We start from the raw sequence: 17,871 nt of genomic DNA on the forward strand, positions 1-17,871 counted from the left end.
ATCCAATGAGCTATATTCAGGCTATATTTTCCCCAATAGTTTTAGAACTATTCAGGAACCCTTCATATTACTGTTATCCCTTGGCCCCACGCTTAACACTTTAGGAAGTATGACTTCTCATCCTAGCTGGTTTCTACCAAGCTAAATTAAAAAGTCACATATGAATGCAATCTTAAAAGTGTATATTTTGAGGATAATGAGTAACAGTAAGCAAAAACTGCACCATTCTAACTCCTGAGTATTTAATGCCTATTCTTTTAACTAAATAAACTATTAAGGGCATTTTCACATGTATTTCTATGTTACAGGTTCACATGCCTTTTTTCTTCCTCTTCTATGTTGCTTTTGTGCATCTACATCCACACAGCCCACTCCACCTCTGAATTGCTTCCAGGTGTTTGCAATGCAGGCTGCTGCATAGGTTTCACAAGCAATACCTCCAAGTCATTCTCTTGTAGCCGCTGCCCATAGTTCCCACCGTAGGTATGCACACAGGATTTTCTTTATTTTTCAGGAAATACACAAAACACATGCACACACAGTGCAGTTGTTACATCCTCCTGAAAAGGGTGAGCATGAGAGAGGCATCCATCCTTTTCTTGCCATCTTCCTGATTGGCAAGTCCTGCTTTCTCAACCAATAATTGTTTGTTTACATTTCCACACACACACACCCCACAGGTATCCCTGACCATTTCCTTGGTGCAAAATTTTCCTAACACAAAAACCATTGTGATGCAACATAGATGGCATAGCCTCCCAATTAATAAGCACTTTCACCTCCATCTTCTGTTTAGTAAGGCTTTTACCTAAAAATTTGGTTATAATGTTATTAAATATTTTTAAATATTTGAATGATTAACTCTTTCAGCTTTTAATGTTGTGTTTTCACTGATGTAAGCTGCATTGGGCCCTTTTAAAGAAGGAGTACAGGAAACAAAAAAACAAATAATTTTTTTTTTTGCAATATCAATTTTCTGCATGGAATGGGTAGTGACATGTTCCTGAGGGTGACTTGTGACTTCATACATCTGTCTCATCTGGTCTATTCTGTAGTGGGTTCTATACCAATAAAGAGCCACATATGCAGTAGTGATTCCACTCGGTTTACTGGCAACACACACACACACACACACAAACCACCACCCACCAGCGGAGGGTTTCCGGCCCTCCCTTCTCTATTGGCTAATTGCCCAGCATCCTTACTAATTGGGAGGGAGGAGGGAAAGTTATCCTCTGAGGCTGTTATCCTAGGGAGCCAAAGTCAACCACCTGGCTCCAACCAAAACCTGGAGAGGACAACAGCGGAGTGGATCTCAAGACATAACATGGTCACACATGTATCATGAGTTTGATTTGATTATCCTACTGGGAGGTTACTATTCTGGGCTGCTGTGTTCCATTCTTGTGGGTTTGGGGGCAATAAAGGGCTAATAAAAGAATAATATTTGTTAGGTTTTAAGTCTAAAATATCATTCTGATGTTTGTCCATTGTATCCCATTATTGTTGGCATCAATGTTTATTAAGAAATTTCCATTCTACCCTGTTCCAGTTCTTACCTAGCCCTGTTTATTTTGGCTTTCTGAAAGAGGACCATTGTTGAAAAGAATCATGTGTTCAGCTTATGATTAACAGTCCTTGCATGGAAACTTGGATGTTCAGAGGGTGGAAACACATGTTCTGGTTCAGGAACCCAAAGCCACTTATGATCCACAACCAAACACCTTCTAAGTTCCCTACCAAACTTACTAGACAGCTGCAAGAGTGACAAGGAGACCTTTACAGTGCATCTATTAATTAGACTATCAGTTTTGCTTATCACACTGGTTCTTAACCTTGGGTTACTCAGGAGTTTTGGACTGCAACTCCCAGAAGCCTTCACCACCAACTGTGCTGGCTGGGGTTTCTGGGAGCTGCAGTTCAAAAACATCCGAGTAACAAAGGTTAAGAACCACTGGCTTATCACACAAGCAGAAAGATCCATCAGACATGAATCCTGATGTTAGGACCATTACCTAGATTCTGTGGCGGACTAAACTTTTTGTAGGTCCTTGCTTCTGGTATACTATCTTTCATGATAAAGGCAGCATCTTGGTTCCAGAGAACCCTGACAAATACAGTTTTCATGGACTCTGGTGACCATGCCAGAAAATGAGGGAAATAAGTGTTCCAGATGGAGATTTGCACTTGAGATCCTGTTTGAAGTACAGTGGGGCTCCTGCAGTGAAAAAGCCAGGATTGGAGGCATCCTAATAATACAAAATGGAACCTTTGCTCAAAATGATACTGAGGGTACAATGAGTTTACTCTGGGGCAGAGTAGCATCAAGTTATTCTCCTGCTTGATTTGAGCATGTCCATTCTGAATGGGTCAGCAGAGCTTACCCAACCATTATTAATCATGAATATAATTGATATTATGATTGAAATGATGTTTAGTGTAGTAAATCACACTGAAGTAGGCCCATTGAAACAATAGGGATTTGGTAAGTCAATTCCACCATAGGTACCATTGATTCAATTGGGTCTACTTTAAGTGTGTCTTACTTTAGCATATGAAGTTGCAGTCAGAGCATGCCCAATGGAACTTACACAGGAGTTAACTCACTAAATCTCTATTGATCCAATGAACCTACTCCAGTGCAATGTGCTACACTAAGCAACAGAATTTTGGTCTTTGTGCATTTACTGTGACACTGCATTAAATGAGAATGTTCATATCTAGAAAATACTAGGAACTATTTTACTCAGGCACTTTGCCTTCTGTTATGTCAAGCCTTTTAAAATAATCCATGCTGGGTATTTAATTAAGATAGCAGTCAGCTCCCCAACTAACACACAGAGCTCATACATATCCAAACTACTAATTACCAAGCTGCTGTTAAATGAAGTTGCACTAAATGTGTAGTCCTTTAAGACAACTTCTTAGCCGGCCTTTGGGATGCCTGTTTGTAGTCATCTGAATTGATTGTTCTTTAAAAGCATTGCTGCAATGAGAAATTTAGTTTATCTGCCCCCTCTCCTTCTATAGTGCCACTGCTTGTTCCAACTTCCCACCTACTAAGAGGCAAAGTTGCTCTAGCAAGCGGGAAGGCAAGAAGACCAGAGGAAAAGTAGAATGAGGGTGAGGTTACATGTTGAAAAACTCCTGGGTTTGGATCAGGTTTAGCACACTTGAAATGGATTTTAAATTATCTGTTTACATGATGTATAACTGAATGAGCTTTTTTTTGGCTGGGAAGCATTCCCCCCCCCCCCCCCAGAAAGCAAGTTATTTTAAACAACCTCAAGGCAGCTGCATATTTTAACCTGATTTATTTTGAATGGTTTTGGCATGGGTGTTCAGTGGTGTTGGAGTAAATTGTGCCTGTGGGATTTTTCAAGTAATGGATGCCAGGGTCATGGGTTTGGGGCTGCAGGGAAACCTTGCAGTTGGATCTGTAATATTTTTTTCTATCCGTAACACTGAAATAGTGCTATTCCAGTTTGGAAGACATTTTTAAAATGTAAAATATATTAAAATATCACTAGCAGTAGTAGTGGGGAATGACTCTGAGAGGCAATCAGCATGAGGGTGAGTGGGCACTGCAAACTCATTACATTTGAGGCTTTGTCCTCCATCCACCTGCCTTTGCACTGGCTGCCTCTCACAGCTACTCACTGCTGCTGCCACTGGTGGTATTTTGTTTTATTTTAATTTCTTTCAGACTGGAATAGCACTATTTCAGTATTACACAGAGAAAAAAATATCTAAGAGATTGGACTGAAAGATTTTCCTGCACCCCCAAAACTTGTGCCATTTAATCAACACTTTATAACTAAAGTGTACCATTGAATAAACCCTTTATAACATTTGGCCCCAAAAGATAATCAGCTAGCATACATACATTTCCATCTAGTACAGTGGTGGCAAACCTTTCCGGGCTTGCATGCCCAAACTGAAAAAAAAAAACAACCCAAAACTAGCGGGTGGCGTGCCAGAAGTGGTGGCAGCGGAACTGGAAGTGACAGCAGAAGGGAGAATCCCAGGCACGGAGGTGCGTCGAGACCTCACTCTGGATCCGCTGCTAGCACCAGCTGCTCTGGATCCACCTGCCGAAACACCAGCACCGTGGCTGCAGCTGCCTTCTCAGTTTTGGCTGCACGGGGGGGGGGGGTAGTGATCCAGTGACTTATGGCTCACATTCCAGCAGAAGGAACTCCGTGTACCAGCTGTGGCACGCGTGCCATAGGTTCACCATCGCTGCTCTAGTATATGCATACCTTTGCATACCTCTAGTAACCAGTATGAAAACACATAATTTAAATAAAATCCTGTGATGGAAATGCAAGTGACAGTTCTGTAATTATTGGTAATTCACTTCTGCAGTTTTACAGAAATAGATATTTATGCTAGCATTAACCCCCAGTAGGATTCTGGCCAATAAAAACGTTTGCAAGTACAAAGCCATATATACTTTACTTAGATATAACTACTGTATAACTTATAGAGTTCTTCAGTTGCCTATATTATAAAATATGTTTTCAATACATGCTACTTTTTTAAAAAAATATTGATGGTATACTTTTTTTAATCCCAGGAAATAATCTTTTAAAGTGTGTTTACTGAAGTGGATTTCTCAAACTTCTAGTGCTGATTCTGATTTTGTTGATGGACACAACAGTTTAGTACCACTTTTTGAGACAGATTCTTCTCTATTTAACTCTTTTGCAATCCTTAGCTTCTTCATTAGTATTATTTTTTTATGAAAGAGATTATGTTCCTTGAACTTTCTTTCTTTTGATATCACAGTATGCCATGATGCTTGAGAATTTTGTCTTATTGTGAATGAGGTAGCAAGCTGCTGCAGGCTGCCTGGCTGCTCCTGCTGCAGGTGAGACCAAACAAATAAATCCCAGATCTTCTGTTTGTGATTTGCTTGCTGTATTGTCTGAAGCCAGGAATCTGAAATGTCTCTCCTCTCAGAACCCCCATGGTTTACTCTTTGTGTTTTTTTTTTACCCTACTTGTTGGTAGAGAGACAAGCCCAAGTGCTGGGATGTGATAATGTTATGATAAGCCATAAATGGCAGGGTTCAGGCAGTGTGCCTGCACGTTGCCTATTAACAAAAAGCCAGAGTCTCCCCCAGAACAGTGGCCTGTCACGCCATGCAAGCTGGGCCTCTGCAATGTAGACATAGGCACAACATCAGAACAAAGGAAGCAAAAGACCTGTGCTTGGAACAAATGTAGCAAGTAATATTTGCACAAATTTGCTTATTAAGACTATTAAGTATGCTTGCATCCGAGCAGAATATTTAAGATCCTGAAATATTACAATAACAAGGACCCTGGTCTTGTTAAATGGACAGCTGTAGTAGTAGAAAACACGATGAGGAATGTAACCAGGATCAGTACTACATCTAAGTCTTTAAAAGAGAAATATAGAAGGTACAAACCCCCTTTGCAGGGAAGCTGCACAGTCCCAGTTTGTCCCCAGAAGAAGGGAACGGTAAACCACTTCCAAGTACTCTCTACCAGGAAAATCCAGGAAAGGGTGACCATCTTCTCTCTGTTACTCAGATCCCTTTAGCTGCATTCAGGCTTCCCATGAAAGAAGACAGCTACATTCAATTGACATAGAAGCCAAGGTAACATAATCTTCAATTGGCCTCTTTGCTGGTTCTCAACACAAGATTTGTAGGCCATGAGAAGTCAAGCTGTAAGTTACAAACAGGCAGAGCTATAAGTAGTCATTTTCACACCTGGAGCAAAGGGCACTGTATTCTACCCACTCTGCTGTGAGGCACAGATACAAGAGCGACATGAAAAATGATGCGGATAATATGGTGTCCTCCAAAGAGAAAGTTCTGACAAGAAAATAAGAAAGAGAAAGAGAGTTTGGGAGTTCAATTCCCCTCTGTGCCTCCAGGGAGAAAAGCCAGCCTGTGTGGCCTTGGGTAAGCTGCAAAGTACCGGGATACTGCCCGCCCTCCAACCCCCCCCCCCGAAGGAAATTGCAAACCATTTCTGAGTACTTTCTATCTAGAAAACCTTGGAAAGGATTCTTATAAATCAGAATTGTCCCTTTGGCACATAATAATAATTATAGTATTATTGGCCATGTTGGCTACTGCTAATGTGTAAGGATGTATACAGCAAGAACTTTCCTGTTTATTTTGAGTTCTTTCTCTTTTGCTTTTGTGTCTTCTGTGTGCCAGCTCTTTCATTAAACAGGAAAGGGACCAGCTCTTTTTGGTCATCTTATTTCATTTTCCCTCTTTGGGGGGAAATGCTAAGAGAACACAAAAAAGAGAAGTAAGAACCTCAAGCGTGTCACTGCAACAGCTTCATCTCCCTCAAAGACAGCCGCAAAACAAGCCTTTTCCCATTGATTCCCAAGAGCTCCACCTCAACAAACCACATTCACCAAGTTCAGGATTGGGTGGGGATTCAAACATTACTATATTTATTCAAGTTGCCACTTCAGCCCCATGTTGATGATAGTATGTACAATCAGTCCCTGCTGAAGGTTCCCTACTGCTTGTTATTATTAGGATGGCATCTTGCCATCTGCTAACCATTCCCACAACCCACTTCCATTTCGACTAGAAAATCATCCAGTGACCTACTTTGAAGTGTCCCATTTTATCTATGGTGTCAGGTTCTCTCCCACAATCATTACTGGTTGAAACAAAGAATGATCAGAGCACTAGAACACTCCCTACAGTGGGTTCCAACCAACCCAAGCCCAGTTCTGGACATTGCACTTTGAGAAGAATGCAAATACAAATTGGAACAAGTTTGGACAAGGGCAAGAAGGATGATCAGGGGACCGGAAACCAAGCCCTATGAGGAGAGATGGAACAATCTGGGCATGTTTAGCCTTGAGAGAAAAAAAAGACTGAGGGGAGATATGCTAGCAGTCTTCAAATACTTGGATGTTTGAAGGGTAGGATCTGTTCTCAAATATCTATGTGCAGGACATGTAATAAAGGGCTTAAATTACAGGAAGCCAGATTTTGGGTGAATATTAGGAAAACTTCTTCTGTTAGAGCAGTACAACAATTAACTTGGGAGGTGGTGAGTGTTTCAATGTCGGAGGCATTAAAAAATGCTAGAAACCATTTGCCAGATTCCTGCATTGAGCAAGAAGTTAGACTTGATGGCCTTATAGGCCCCTTCTTTGATTCTATGACTGGACAGCTTCAAAACTCTTGCTTCCCTGCTCCTGGACATTCTGATTGGCTCCCAATAACAGTCTTTGCAATATTATGGTGTTAAAACTTTGTCAGGTGATTTGACTGGACAAAAAACTAGAGGCTAAATGAAAGAGGAAACCACAAAACTCTCTTCTGTTAATATAAATTCTTTTTGATTCAGATGCTGTCTATTGAGAATGGACAAAACAACACAAAAAGAACCTATTTCCTGTTTTTTCCCTTTTGTATGTTAATATAAAAGTCCCATCCCTACTGGAGGGAACTGCAGTCAAGCGTCATCTGGAGAGCTATGCATTCTCACCACAAAACCAAACTTCCATGAAACAACTTAGATGCACGCAATTTTGTATGGATGAGTGTTCATATGTAACAATGGCTGAAATGGGCCTACTGTAGCTGCAATTTACTACTGGGTCAGTCAATAACTAAGTTCAGTGGTTCTTAATCTTTGGCCCTCTAAACATAATTCTGGACTTCAGCTCTCAGAAGCCATAACCAGTGTGGCCAGTGGTAAGGGATTTTGAGAACTGAAGTCCAAACCATCTAGAGCAGTGATCCAGGTATTCTTGGTCTGCAACTCCCAGAAGCCTTCACCGCTAGTTGTGCTGGTCAGAATTTCTGGAAGCTGTAGTCCAAGAACATCTGGAGACCCAAGGTTGAGATCCACTGACCTAGAGTGTGAAAGTTTAAGAAACACTGACCATGAGTGTTTCATGTACACTTTGACTGGAAACCTCTCTTCTTGGCATCTATACATACAAAACAAAAGTAACACTCTGACTGGATTGTCGGATCAAACTGGAAAAAAAACTAGGATGTGAAATTTCACCCAACTTGCTGCTTACTGCGGATGTATAGTATTACATATATCGCAGCATGGCAAAATAGTGCCTTGAACTCAAGAGTACTACTCCTGCCTCTTCAAAAAGATGGAAAATGTCTGGCAGTAAACTTGCTTGACCACTTAATGTAGAATCACTCTAAGTGGTAAGTATGCTTTTATAGAATTAGGCAATGCAGAAAGATAAATAATCCCTTTTCATGCATCTGTGAATACTTCTTTTCTCTCCCTGTACTCTTGACCCCACATAAGAACTGCTAATGGGTAACTATCTGACACATATTCCAGAGCAGCAGTTTCCAACCTTGTGTCCCTGATATTCTTGAACTACAGTTCCCACAAGTCCTGGCAAACGCAGCTAGTGGGGAAGGCATCTGGGAGCTGCAGTCCAAGAACACACTTGTGTTACCCAAGGTTGGGAGCCACTATTCTAGAGCATATCCGGGGAAACAAATGCTTCTGGTTTGTGATTTTACAGACTTTGTTAAGTAAAAGGAAAAGTACTAACCAAACAGAATGGCTATATTAAAAAACAGCCATTAGAAACCATTCATAAAACATATTCAAAATGTTTATCTAGAAAAATGTACTATGTAACTTCCTGTTTTTATAATGAAAATTCTTAAGTTTTAATTTTCTAAAACTGTATTTTTTCAGTCTGTTGTGCTCTAATACAAAAGTTCCTAACAAAAATGTTAGAGAACATAATTTGATCACGGTCATTTATTTGCATTGGGATACTTATCTGGAGGACTCTGTATAGGCATAATACTACACCACTAGCTTACCCATGTCTTCTCAGATGTAAGTCCCAGGAAATCGAGTGGAGGTTACTTCAACATAAATAGGTTTTATGCTATTAGATGCTCTTATCTTTTGATGTCTCTTTTTAGATTATAAGTCTGGGGTGGCACATCCCTATTCCTGATTCTTAGTGGTAGCAACTGAGACTGATAGGTTGCATCCTGCATAGATTGTCATCATTCTTCAAAATGTTCTCATTGTTGGAAAGATAACAGCCCATACATTTTTGCTAGAAAAAAACAGCACAATACATATATTAGGAAGATCACCTGCCTGTAACTAAACCAACTGCTAGTCATTTTTTTCAGTGAATCTTTTCTTTTTTATAGCATTGAAACTGCCACAACTTTGTATTGGTTTCAAATCATAGAGCTTTTGGCATGGTAAAGGATCAACAGCTGCTTCTTTGGCCCAGCCTACAGGCTGGGGTAATGTTGAAAATGGCACGATTCTGTAACCCATACAATGAGGACCAGTAATGGGGATCTTTCAATGATCAGGGCATGCGAGCCCCCATTTGGAAAGGAGGATGTCCTGATCCCTGTGAATAAATACCACAATCAAGTTTTTTTTCAGAAAATAATTGTACTCATAGGTGAGGTTGAGAAACGCAGCTAGATTGTTTAATATCTAAATGTATTGATTGATAGTATTGACTGATTTATATACTGCCTCATTGGTGTGATTAACTATTCTGGGTGGTTTACAACAATAAATAAAACATATATTAATAACTTACAAATAAACAATTAAAAACATTTAGATGGATAGAAGAAGTGGTACCAAAGGCAGGTTCTCAATGAGACAGGAGGACTAGAGGTGTAGAATCAAGCAGGGTCACTATGGAAGGCCACCCTGAAAAGCAATGTTTTAAGTTGCCTCCTATGCATTAGCAGGGAGGATCAGGTGTCGCTGCATTGGGAGCTGGTTCCACAAAGTTGCTGCCCTCGCAACCTCTTGTGAATGACTTTCAGGCCTCCTTTGGAGTAGCTACTCGGTGAAGCATAGCCTGGAGGAATCTGGTGGGTCAGGTAGATTACATTAGGGAGAGACACTCCAGCAAGTAACATGGTCCCAAACCATGAAGAAAGCATCAAAACCTTGAACCTGGTTCCAGACCACAACAGGTAACCAGTAGAGATGAGCCAGAACTGGAGTGATGTGATCAAATTTGCTCACACCAGCCACCAGTCTGGCTGCCTAGTCAGCCTAAAGGGAAGCCCTACGCAGAAAGCATTGTAGTAGTCAATCTGGAAGATGATCAGTCTTGCGCCAACATCCTGAGTGAACCCTTGTCAAGGTAGAGGCAGAGTCGGGTGATAAGCTGGTTAAAAGAAGATCTGGACATGGATGCAATTTGAGTATCCCAAGAAAGACATGGGTCCAGAAGAACTTGATCCCTAAACAGGAGCACAATGCTGTCCAATCTAGGTGATACTCCCCATCCATGTACAACCCATCAGAGGGGCCTCCCAGGAAGAAAATCTGCATCTTGTCTGGGTTCAGTTTGAGCCTATTACAACTGCTTCACAAGTGGAATTTCAAAACTGAAAAGTTCATTCTGTGACCAGGAAACATGATTCATGAATTACCATGATTATTTGAGCTTGCAAAACCCATGAAGAGGGTTGATTCATGTCAAGGCTGGATGTTCCAATGGGAGACTGCAGAGTACAGGCCAGCATGGTTCTGATAGTTTATCAGAGAAGATTGTATGAGAAGTGAAAACATAGGGGGAAAGTTCTTCCCCTCTCCCCACCTTTCTCATACATTTACCCAGATTCATCATGTTTTTTTGTATGAATGATACAAAACATATAAAACAGAGCAGCTTTTAGTTCCACCTCAATATTTATCTAATTCTACTGCCTCCTTAATAAATTTATATTTGAAAGGTCAAGTGAACATATCTTGAGAGAGATTTAAACTGTTATATTTAGGTCTATCAAAGAGTCCCAAATGGCAACTATGAAAGCATCATTGAAATGGAGATGTTGATTTCAGTGATCATCCATAGCTTCTTCCTGACAATTGTGAGTTACTTTATTTTTAGACAGACAGACAGATAGATCCAAGGTCCATGAATTAAGAAAAAACACTTCAGAATTGGGTATTACCTTTACTGGAGCAACAAACTATCACCAGCATGGGGATTTGAATCCAGGTGTCCTGAGACCTAGGATGATATTTTATCCAATACACCACACTGTCTTTCCATACAGATATTAACCAACTTCTGTTTTCAAACTCATTCGTCCTTATTCTTCACATGCCATAATTGTGTAAAGTCACCATAACAAGAGAGAATGCAGAGACATAATTTTGTATTTTGCCATAAATAGTGAAATATAGGTTGCAGGTCTATCTGCTGACCTACTTTGAAGTAAGCCTTAATAAATTCAACAGGGCTTACTTTTATTTTTATTCATTTATTCTATTTATATCCCGCCTATCTGAGTTTGCATTATCATACACCGGAAGTAACACTTTCAATAAAAAGTAACACTTTCAATAATACAGTTTCAAGAAACTGTTTCTACAACAATCTGTTAGTTCATTATCACTGACCACCTAAACACTTCAGTACTGTTCTGATAGCAAATAATAGGAATGAAAAGATAGACGAGTTTGTAAATGCAAATCCAAAGAATAGAGGGGGCATGGCATTTGTACAGATTATGGGTCTTTTAGAGCGCTAGAGAGCTCTGTGTCCTTAGTGGTGCAGTGGAGTTCTAATCAAGCAAGAGTCAAGCAGCAACAGCATAGCGACTGCATAAATTGGGGAGGGGGGAATTAGCTTTGTAATGGTAAGGCTAAAAAATTGTATAGTGCTTTTGAGTATCCAGAGTGCTTCACAGACATTATCTAGTTGTAAACTTTACAATCCCATAAGAAGTGTCCCCTGAGGCTATGAAAGCATGGCTCTCTAGGCATTGTGAGTTCCTGACAGAGGATGTTTTGATGTGTAGTTCATCCTCCTAAGGAAGAGTTTAAACTGCTTTTAGACCTGATCAGGTGAGACATCTATGTAAAACACAAAACTGAAAATCTGGTATCCTTTTAACACCTATGCTGACGATCACCATTGTCCCTCTTACCACCAATTTTCCTCAATGATAGTGGCCAAGTGCAGCATTCACTCTAGGGTAGCCTGCTAGAAATGGGCAGGGTTTATGCACCTTTAATAGCTATACTGTATGGGAAAGTGAATTCTCCAGGAGGAACCTGGTCTTCTTTTATATCTGGCAACTCTGACTGGATCTCTCAAGAGAAGATGCCACTAGCAGGGAGCAATTTTTAAAAAGGATGAAATAAATCCTGGTCCTCCTGTAACTCATCAAGATGAATTGGTTTCTTGCTTCTACAGTGCTGGTTCAGACTGGCTCTTGCAGCATAGTCATGGGTTTGTACCAGTATCAGCTGCCCAGGCATTTGAGCTGCTCTGTTTGCCAGCTTATGAAACCCATTTCAGATTTTCAGTTTCTTAGCTTTGTAAATACGGGCTCTCTCCCCCAGCTCACACTATCCTGTCTTCTCATCAGGTACAACCCCACATAAGGCCCTTGTAACTTTAAAATTTGTGCAGGAACAGCCATTTAACCAGGTGTTGCTCTTCTCTGATGGAATATTATAGCATAAACTATTCAGGTGTAAATCCCATTGATTCCAGTGAGGCTTATGAGATGACTGCATTTTCAAATGCATATTATATTGGAAACCTAGGCAGTATGCAGACTTACCTGAGTGTAATTGCCACTCAACTCAAAAGGTGCTTATTTCTAAGCATAGGAGTAGACTATTAGAGACAGAAGTTTCCTGAGACATGGGTGTGGTATGCCTCATGCTCTCCCTCTCTAACAGTGCATTTTCACTGGGAAATTGGTTCAGCTGTGTTTTGTGAACTTTACTGCTTTGCTTCAAAAGCTTGGGTGCCTACACTTTTCCTCCTAACTTGCTACTGATGCTGCTCTTGCAATACAATGTGCCATTTTATCAGCTCCACGCTACTTGTTCTTGGTGCTAGCTGTCTTAATAGGATTATTAGGTTACAATTCACTTATTAAAAGCAGTCTTAAATGCAAAGTTCTCTGCAACTCCCAAAGGCAAGCACTTTCTTAGAGTCTACATGAGGAAGAGCAAAAACTTTGGCTTTGAGGGGTCATTATCTCACAGCCCATCTAAAGAGTCAGTGGCTGTATAAGTGTGGGTAGGTCACAGAGTAGCAGTTGCATCTGTCATTACCATATCATCATTTCCAATTCCTCCTCCTCCTCCTGAGTAATGACAGTGGCTAGCTGGATGCAGTCCTCACCATTGTCCTGCAGTACCAATTATCTATACTTCAGCTTACAAATTGGTTTGGTAAGAGGATAAAGAGGGTTAACTGAATGAGATACTTAGTCAGTGATGCTCCTGTACACAAAGCAGAAGCTATTTCTTGGAGGGGCAGGCCAAAACAAGAATAGGCCAAAATGAAATTAGGCTCCTTGTTCTCCAGTAACATCTCACCTATATCTATTAAACAAGAATGCCTTAGAGCAGTGGTGTCGAACTGTGGCCCTCCAGATGTTCTTGGACTTCAACTCCCAGAAGCCTTCACCACCACCTCTGCTGGCCAGGATTTCTGGGAGTTGAAGGCCAAGAACATCTGGAGGGCCACAGTTCGACACCACTGCCTTAGAGTGAGCTTGCTGGCTACTAGAACCTAGTCTGTGGTAGAGGCATCAAGCACCTGGAGTATTATGACCATTCTACTCAGATATCCTGCTGAACTTCATGATACTCCTAGGTAAGTGTGTACAGGACTGCAGTCTTGATGTGGCAGTAGCTGTTAGGAAGGTATGAACAGGGAAGTTCCTCACTCATGTAGGAACAATTGTCTTCATGCAGTGGTTAAAGCCAGAAGAAACATATCACAGCAATTGTATCAGGGCTGAGACTAGGGCATGGATGAGTGCAGCTGGTATTTTTCCACTTGTACTGTCTTCTGAATTTCCTTTACCTTCTCCCCCCCCCCCAAAAAAAACCCCAGTAAACTGCCAATGTTGTTGAAAAGTTTTGGGACTTTCTGCTTCTTTCTTGAGATCTCTCTCAACCTAGTTTTCAATCCCACCTCCATAGCTACTCCTTCTTCCATAGGGCCTGTTTCAGAAGCTTTCTTTACTTACTGTACACTTGGGACCATTCTGTGCTTAAGAAGTGTCATGGTTGTGAACATACCAAAATACACCATCTGCTAACTTTAGAACTGTGCATTAACCCATTTGTGGGCTACAAAATAATGATACAGTGCAGCAGAGTGAATTCTGGTGGTGCGGGTAGCCCTAACCCTTGTTGTTGTTCAGTCGTGTCCGACTCTTCGTGACCCCATGGACCAGAGCACGCCAGGCCCTCCTGTCTTCCACTGCCTCCCGGAGTTGGGTCAAATTCATGGTGGTAGCTTTGATGGCACTGTCGATCCATCTCGTTCTCTGTCTTCTCCTCTTGCCTTCACACTTTCCCAACATCAGGGGCTTTTCCAGGGAATCTTCTCTTCTCATGAGCCCTAATCCTTACCACATACTTCATCCCTGTGGTTTGATCAGAATCTCTGTGCAATACCTTGCAAACTGTGATGGGTAGATCCCACTTCGTCCCTGGAAGGAACCTGGATGCTGAGTCTATGGATGGAGCAAAGCTTGCTAACACAATCACTACACCATCCCCTCCCTTCATGGATACAGTGAACGCTCCTTTAGGGGTGGTCTCTTATCTGCAGCCTTGATCCCTTCCCAGTTTACTGCATTGCTCAAGTGAGGCTGTATCTCATGCCCACAGTTTCCAATCTGCCTGGGACTTTTATGTTTTCTCTCAACGGTGTCAGGCACAGAAAACACGAATCTAGGTTTTGCCTGCCTGTGAGCGTTTACAGAAGCCTTCAGGTACACACCAGCATTACTAGGTGAAGAGGACTACTAGCAGTCATACATTTATCTAAAGGGGGCAAAAAGAGAGAACAGAGGGTCAAATCTTTCTCTGAGGAAGGAAGTCTTTCCCTTGGCAGCCCCCACAGATGCTCATCAAACCTGCCACTATCCGACGGTTAGACGAAACCAGAGCAGACCCATTGAGTCAGTGGGACTGACTTAAATGTTCACCTACTATCCAGCAACTGACATTTGCAATGGGCCACTGACTCCTAGCCCACCTTTGGGTTCAGTTTTCGGCCTTTTAAGGCGGCTTGGCGGCTTCCAGCGCTTTCCCTAGCTTCGGAAGGGGTGGCTCGTCAGCCTACCGACACATTTTCGAGCCAGGAAGCGGGCCAGCAGGAACCCTTTACCTACCGGCGGGCTGGAAGAGAAGCGTTTTCCGCCGGCCCCTTCGAGAGAGTCAGTCAGGTTTTTTCCCCCCCTCTCTCTTATATCCTCCCCCCTCCTCTTCTCTCGGCTCCGTCTGAGGAGAGTTTGAGCGCGCTCTCTTTCGCCTCATGGGCAGGGGGAGGAGCCGAGCGCCCGGGGACGCCGCCGGTGGCTCCCACCTGCATGCAGTTGATGGGCCAGTGGGGAGCGGCCGCAGCCAAGCCAAGAGGGCGCTTCTCCCTCGCAGCCCACTTGCCCGTGGGCGCAGCTCGTGAGAGGCAGCCGGCTCGCTTCCCCGGCGCGCGCTCTTTTTTTTCTTTCCCTGCTCGCTTTCTCTGCTCGGCTTTTTTGACCGCCTTCCTGCTCCGCCATGGAGGCATCTGAAGCCGGGGACGAGCTGGCTCAAACCCCGGAACCCACCATCGTGCAGCCCGCTGCGGCCGCCGGCGGGACCACTCCCCCGCCTCCTCCACCACCACCACCCTACCAATCCCGGGATCCGCCGCCGCCGCCGCAGCAAGGCGAACAGCTGCGCCTCGGGGAGGACGGGCAGTTCAGCGAGGAGCTGGAAGATAGAGGTGAGCCTCTTGGGCCAGCGCCGCCTCCCGCAGCCGCAGCCACCCCCCAGGTAGCCGGGCCCCTGTTCCGCGGCGCCCTTCCCTCCAGGTCTCCCTCGCTCCTACTCCGCTTCCCTTCCCGCTCTTTTATCGCAGCCTCCCAGCTCTCGAAACATTTCGAAGTTGTCGTTTCTTCGACTCGGCCAAAGCTCAGGCGCGTCCTCGACGACGCCCCTCCGACCGCCGCGCCCTCACGGCGAGCTCCCCCTCGCCCTCCCCTTGCCCCGGGCAACACACCTGCCAATTTCTCCCTCAGCTTTTACCTCGACCACCGTCCACCACGAACCTCTCGCCGCCTTGAGGGCGCACTTCTCCAGCCGACCGACCCTTCAGGGGAAATTCCTGCCTTGTCCCTCCTGCAGCCTGACAGACCTGCACCCCACAACGTCGTCCCTCAGGGAGGAAAAAAAAATATTAATCGCCGCCGCCCCTTATCCCCTGGGACACCTTCGGCCTTCACGGGGGTGCCTCCACCAACCGCGTCTTCTCCTCGCCTCTCTTTCGGCTTCCCTCCTTTATCCCTAGCTGCCCATTTCCCCCACAACCTCTCCGCTTGCGTGTCTGGGCGCGTTTTCTGTCTATTTGCGGCGGCCGTCTGAACACTCGCCTCCCCTGCCCCTCTCGAACCTTTGCGGGTCCAGGAAGGCGCTCTTTCGGGAGCAACGAACAAACAAACGAACCCCCCCAACCCCCCCCAAAAGCTGGGACTCTCTTCTCTCCGCCCGGCGGCCCGAGTAATCCCCCCCTCCCTTTCTTCCTTCTTTCAAGAACAAATGCCACCGCTTGAATAGAGACGCCGACCCAGGCACGCCACCCCGTCTTCAAAAGGCGATTAGAAAAGCGTTGGCGAGCGGGCAGGCGGGCGGCCCCATTCACGGCCAAGAAAGGAGGGCTGCTCGTTCCCCGCCCCGGCTCCCGAGGAAGGGACGCTCAGCCCCATTGTCTGCCGCCTGAGGCAGCTGCCCCGCGCGTGCCTATTCACTGGCGTTGCCTATATACTGTATCGTGCTTTCTCTAGGCGCTCCTCCTGCCTCACCCCCAACCCCCGCGTGTGCGATGGCATCCTCGTTTCGTGTGGATGCAGGCGGCTCCCTCTCATTCCTTTGAACCTGCTGCTTGCTCTTCCTCCTTTAGCTGTTCTTCACTGTTAGGTATTCTTCATCAATTACCTGACGGTACAGAATTAAAACCCAAAATCTGGTTGTCTGTTGTTTTTTTTTTATCAAGAGTAGGTCATCCCGTTCCCCCCCCCTCCCACAAATAAAAATTAGTCAGATCAGAAATTACCTTGCTTATATCTTTCAAACTGCAGTAACCGGTCAATTTTGTCTCAGGTTCTGATTCAGGAATCTGGATGAACGCTCTTGACTTATCTGGGAATGCCCCTCCCTTTGTGTACTGTATCTTTTTACACTTAAGTAGAAATCGCTCTTTAGACCTAGGAGAGAATAATGGAAAGGAGGAACAAAGAGTTCCGTTAAAGAGAAATTAAAGTAGATGTGTGTATGAAATGGGACAGCTAACCAGAATTTTCTTACCTGTATTTGGTCATAGCTCAGACCTCTGATACTGTTTAGCATGGTTTCCAAGGAAATATTGGGAATAATTTCAGTCTTCATTTTTTTTGTTGATTTGTCAGTTTCATTGACTGTACTCTGAGCTACTTGGATACTTATAAGAAGCATAAAGGATTGTTAATGTAAGCACTTTTGTCAAGGTTGCATTCATTAATTTTTACATTTTCTGAGAGATTCCAAGCCACCCTCTTTTGTTAAGGATTCTACCCCATGCCCATTTTGATAAGATTTAGAGAATCTGTGCAGAATTAGTTGGAGTGAGGAAAACTTTTAAAAATGTGTGTACATCTGCAATTTAAAAAAAATTATTTGGTACTGTTTAAAATGGTGTTTATTGAAGATCCAGCTTCTTAAAGGTATTGTCAGGTGAAAAAAAAACCCTCTACCTGTGAAAAATTCCTTGTTTTACAGAAAAAAGGGGAGAAATGACTTTGGATAGAAATCTGTGACATTAGGTGTGTTAAAAGAAAACACTGCCTGATAATTTTTTAA

General features: G+C 43.4%; 2 protein-coding genes across 3 annotated transcripts in view; one reads left to right on the forward strand and one right to left on the reverse strand.

Moving 5' to 3' along the window:
• The window catches only part of ACMSD (aminocarboxymuconate semialdehyde decarboxylase), a 76,612-nt gene extending 59,421 nt beyond the window's left edge, over positions 1 to 17,191 (reverse strand). Inside the window, exon 1 of one of the 2 annotated variants that reach the window (XM_078377155.1) lies at positions 17,090 to 17,191. The gene's annotated coding sequence lies outside the window, so the exon portion shown is untranslated. Of the gene's footprint in view, positions 1 to 12,587; positions 12,622 to 17,089 lie in introns of those variants that run through there. The other variant, XM_072984212.2, reaches the window with a different exon arrangement.
• Positions 15,407 to 17,871, forward strand: part of TMEM163 (transmembrane protein 163) — a 108,265-nt gene continuing 105,800 nt past the window's right edge. Inside the window, exon 1 of the mRNA XM_020779626.3 lies at positions 15,407 to 15,763. Within this exon, the coding sequence (XP_020635285.3) occupies positions 15,556 to 15,763 (208 nt within the window). The 5' untranslated portion in view covers positions 15,407 to 15,555. The remainder of the gene's footprint in view (positions 15,764 to 17,871) is intronic.

The sequence above is a fragment of the Pogona vitticeps genome, chromosome 1, assembly GCF_051106095.1.
Source record: "Pogona vitticeps strain Pit_001003342236 chromosome 1, PviZW2.1, whole genome shotgun sequence".
Lineage (NCBI taxonomy): Eukaryota > Metazoa > Chordata > Lepidosauria > Squamata > Agamidae > Pogona > Pogona vitticeps.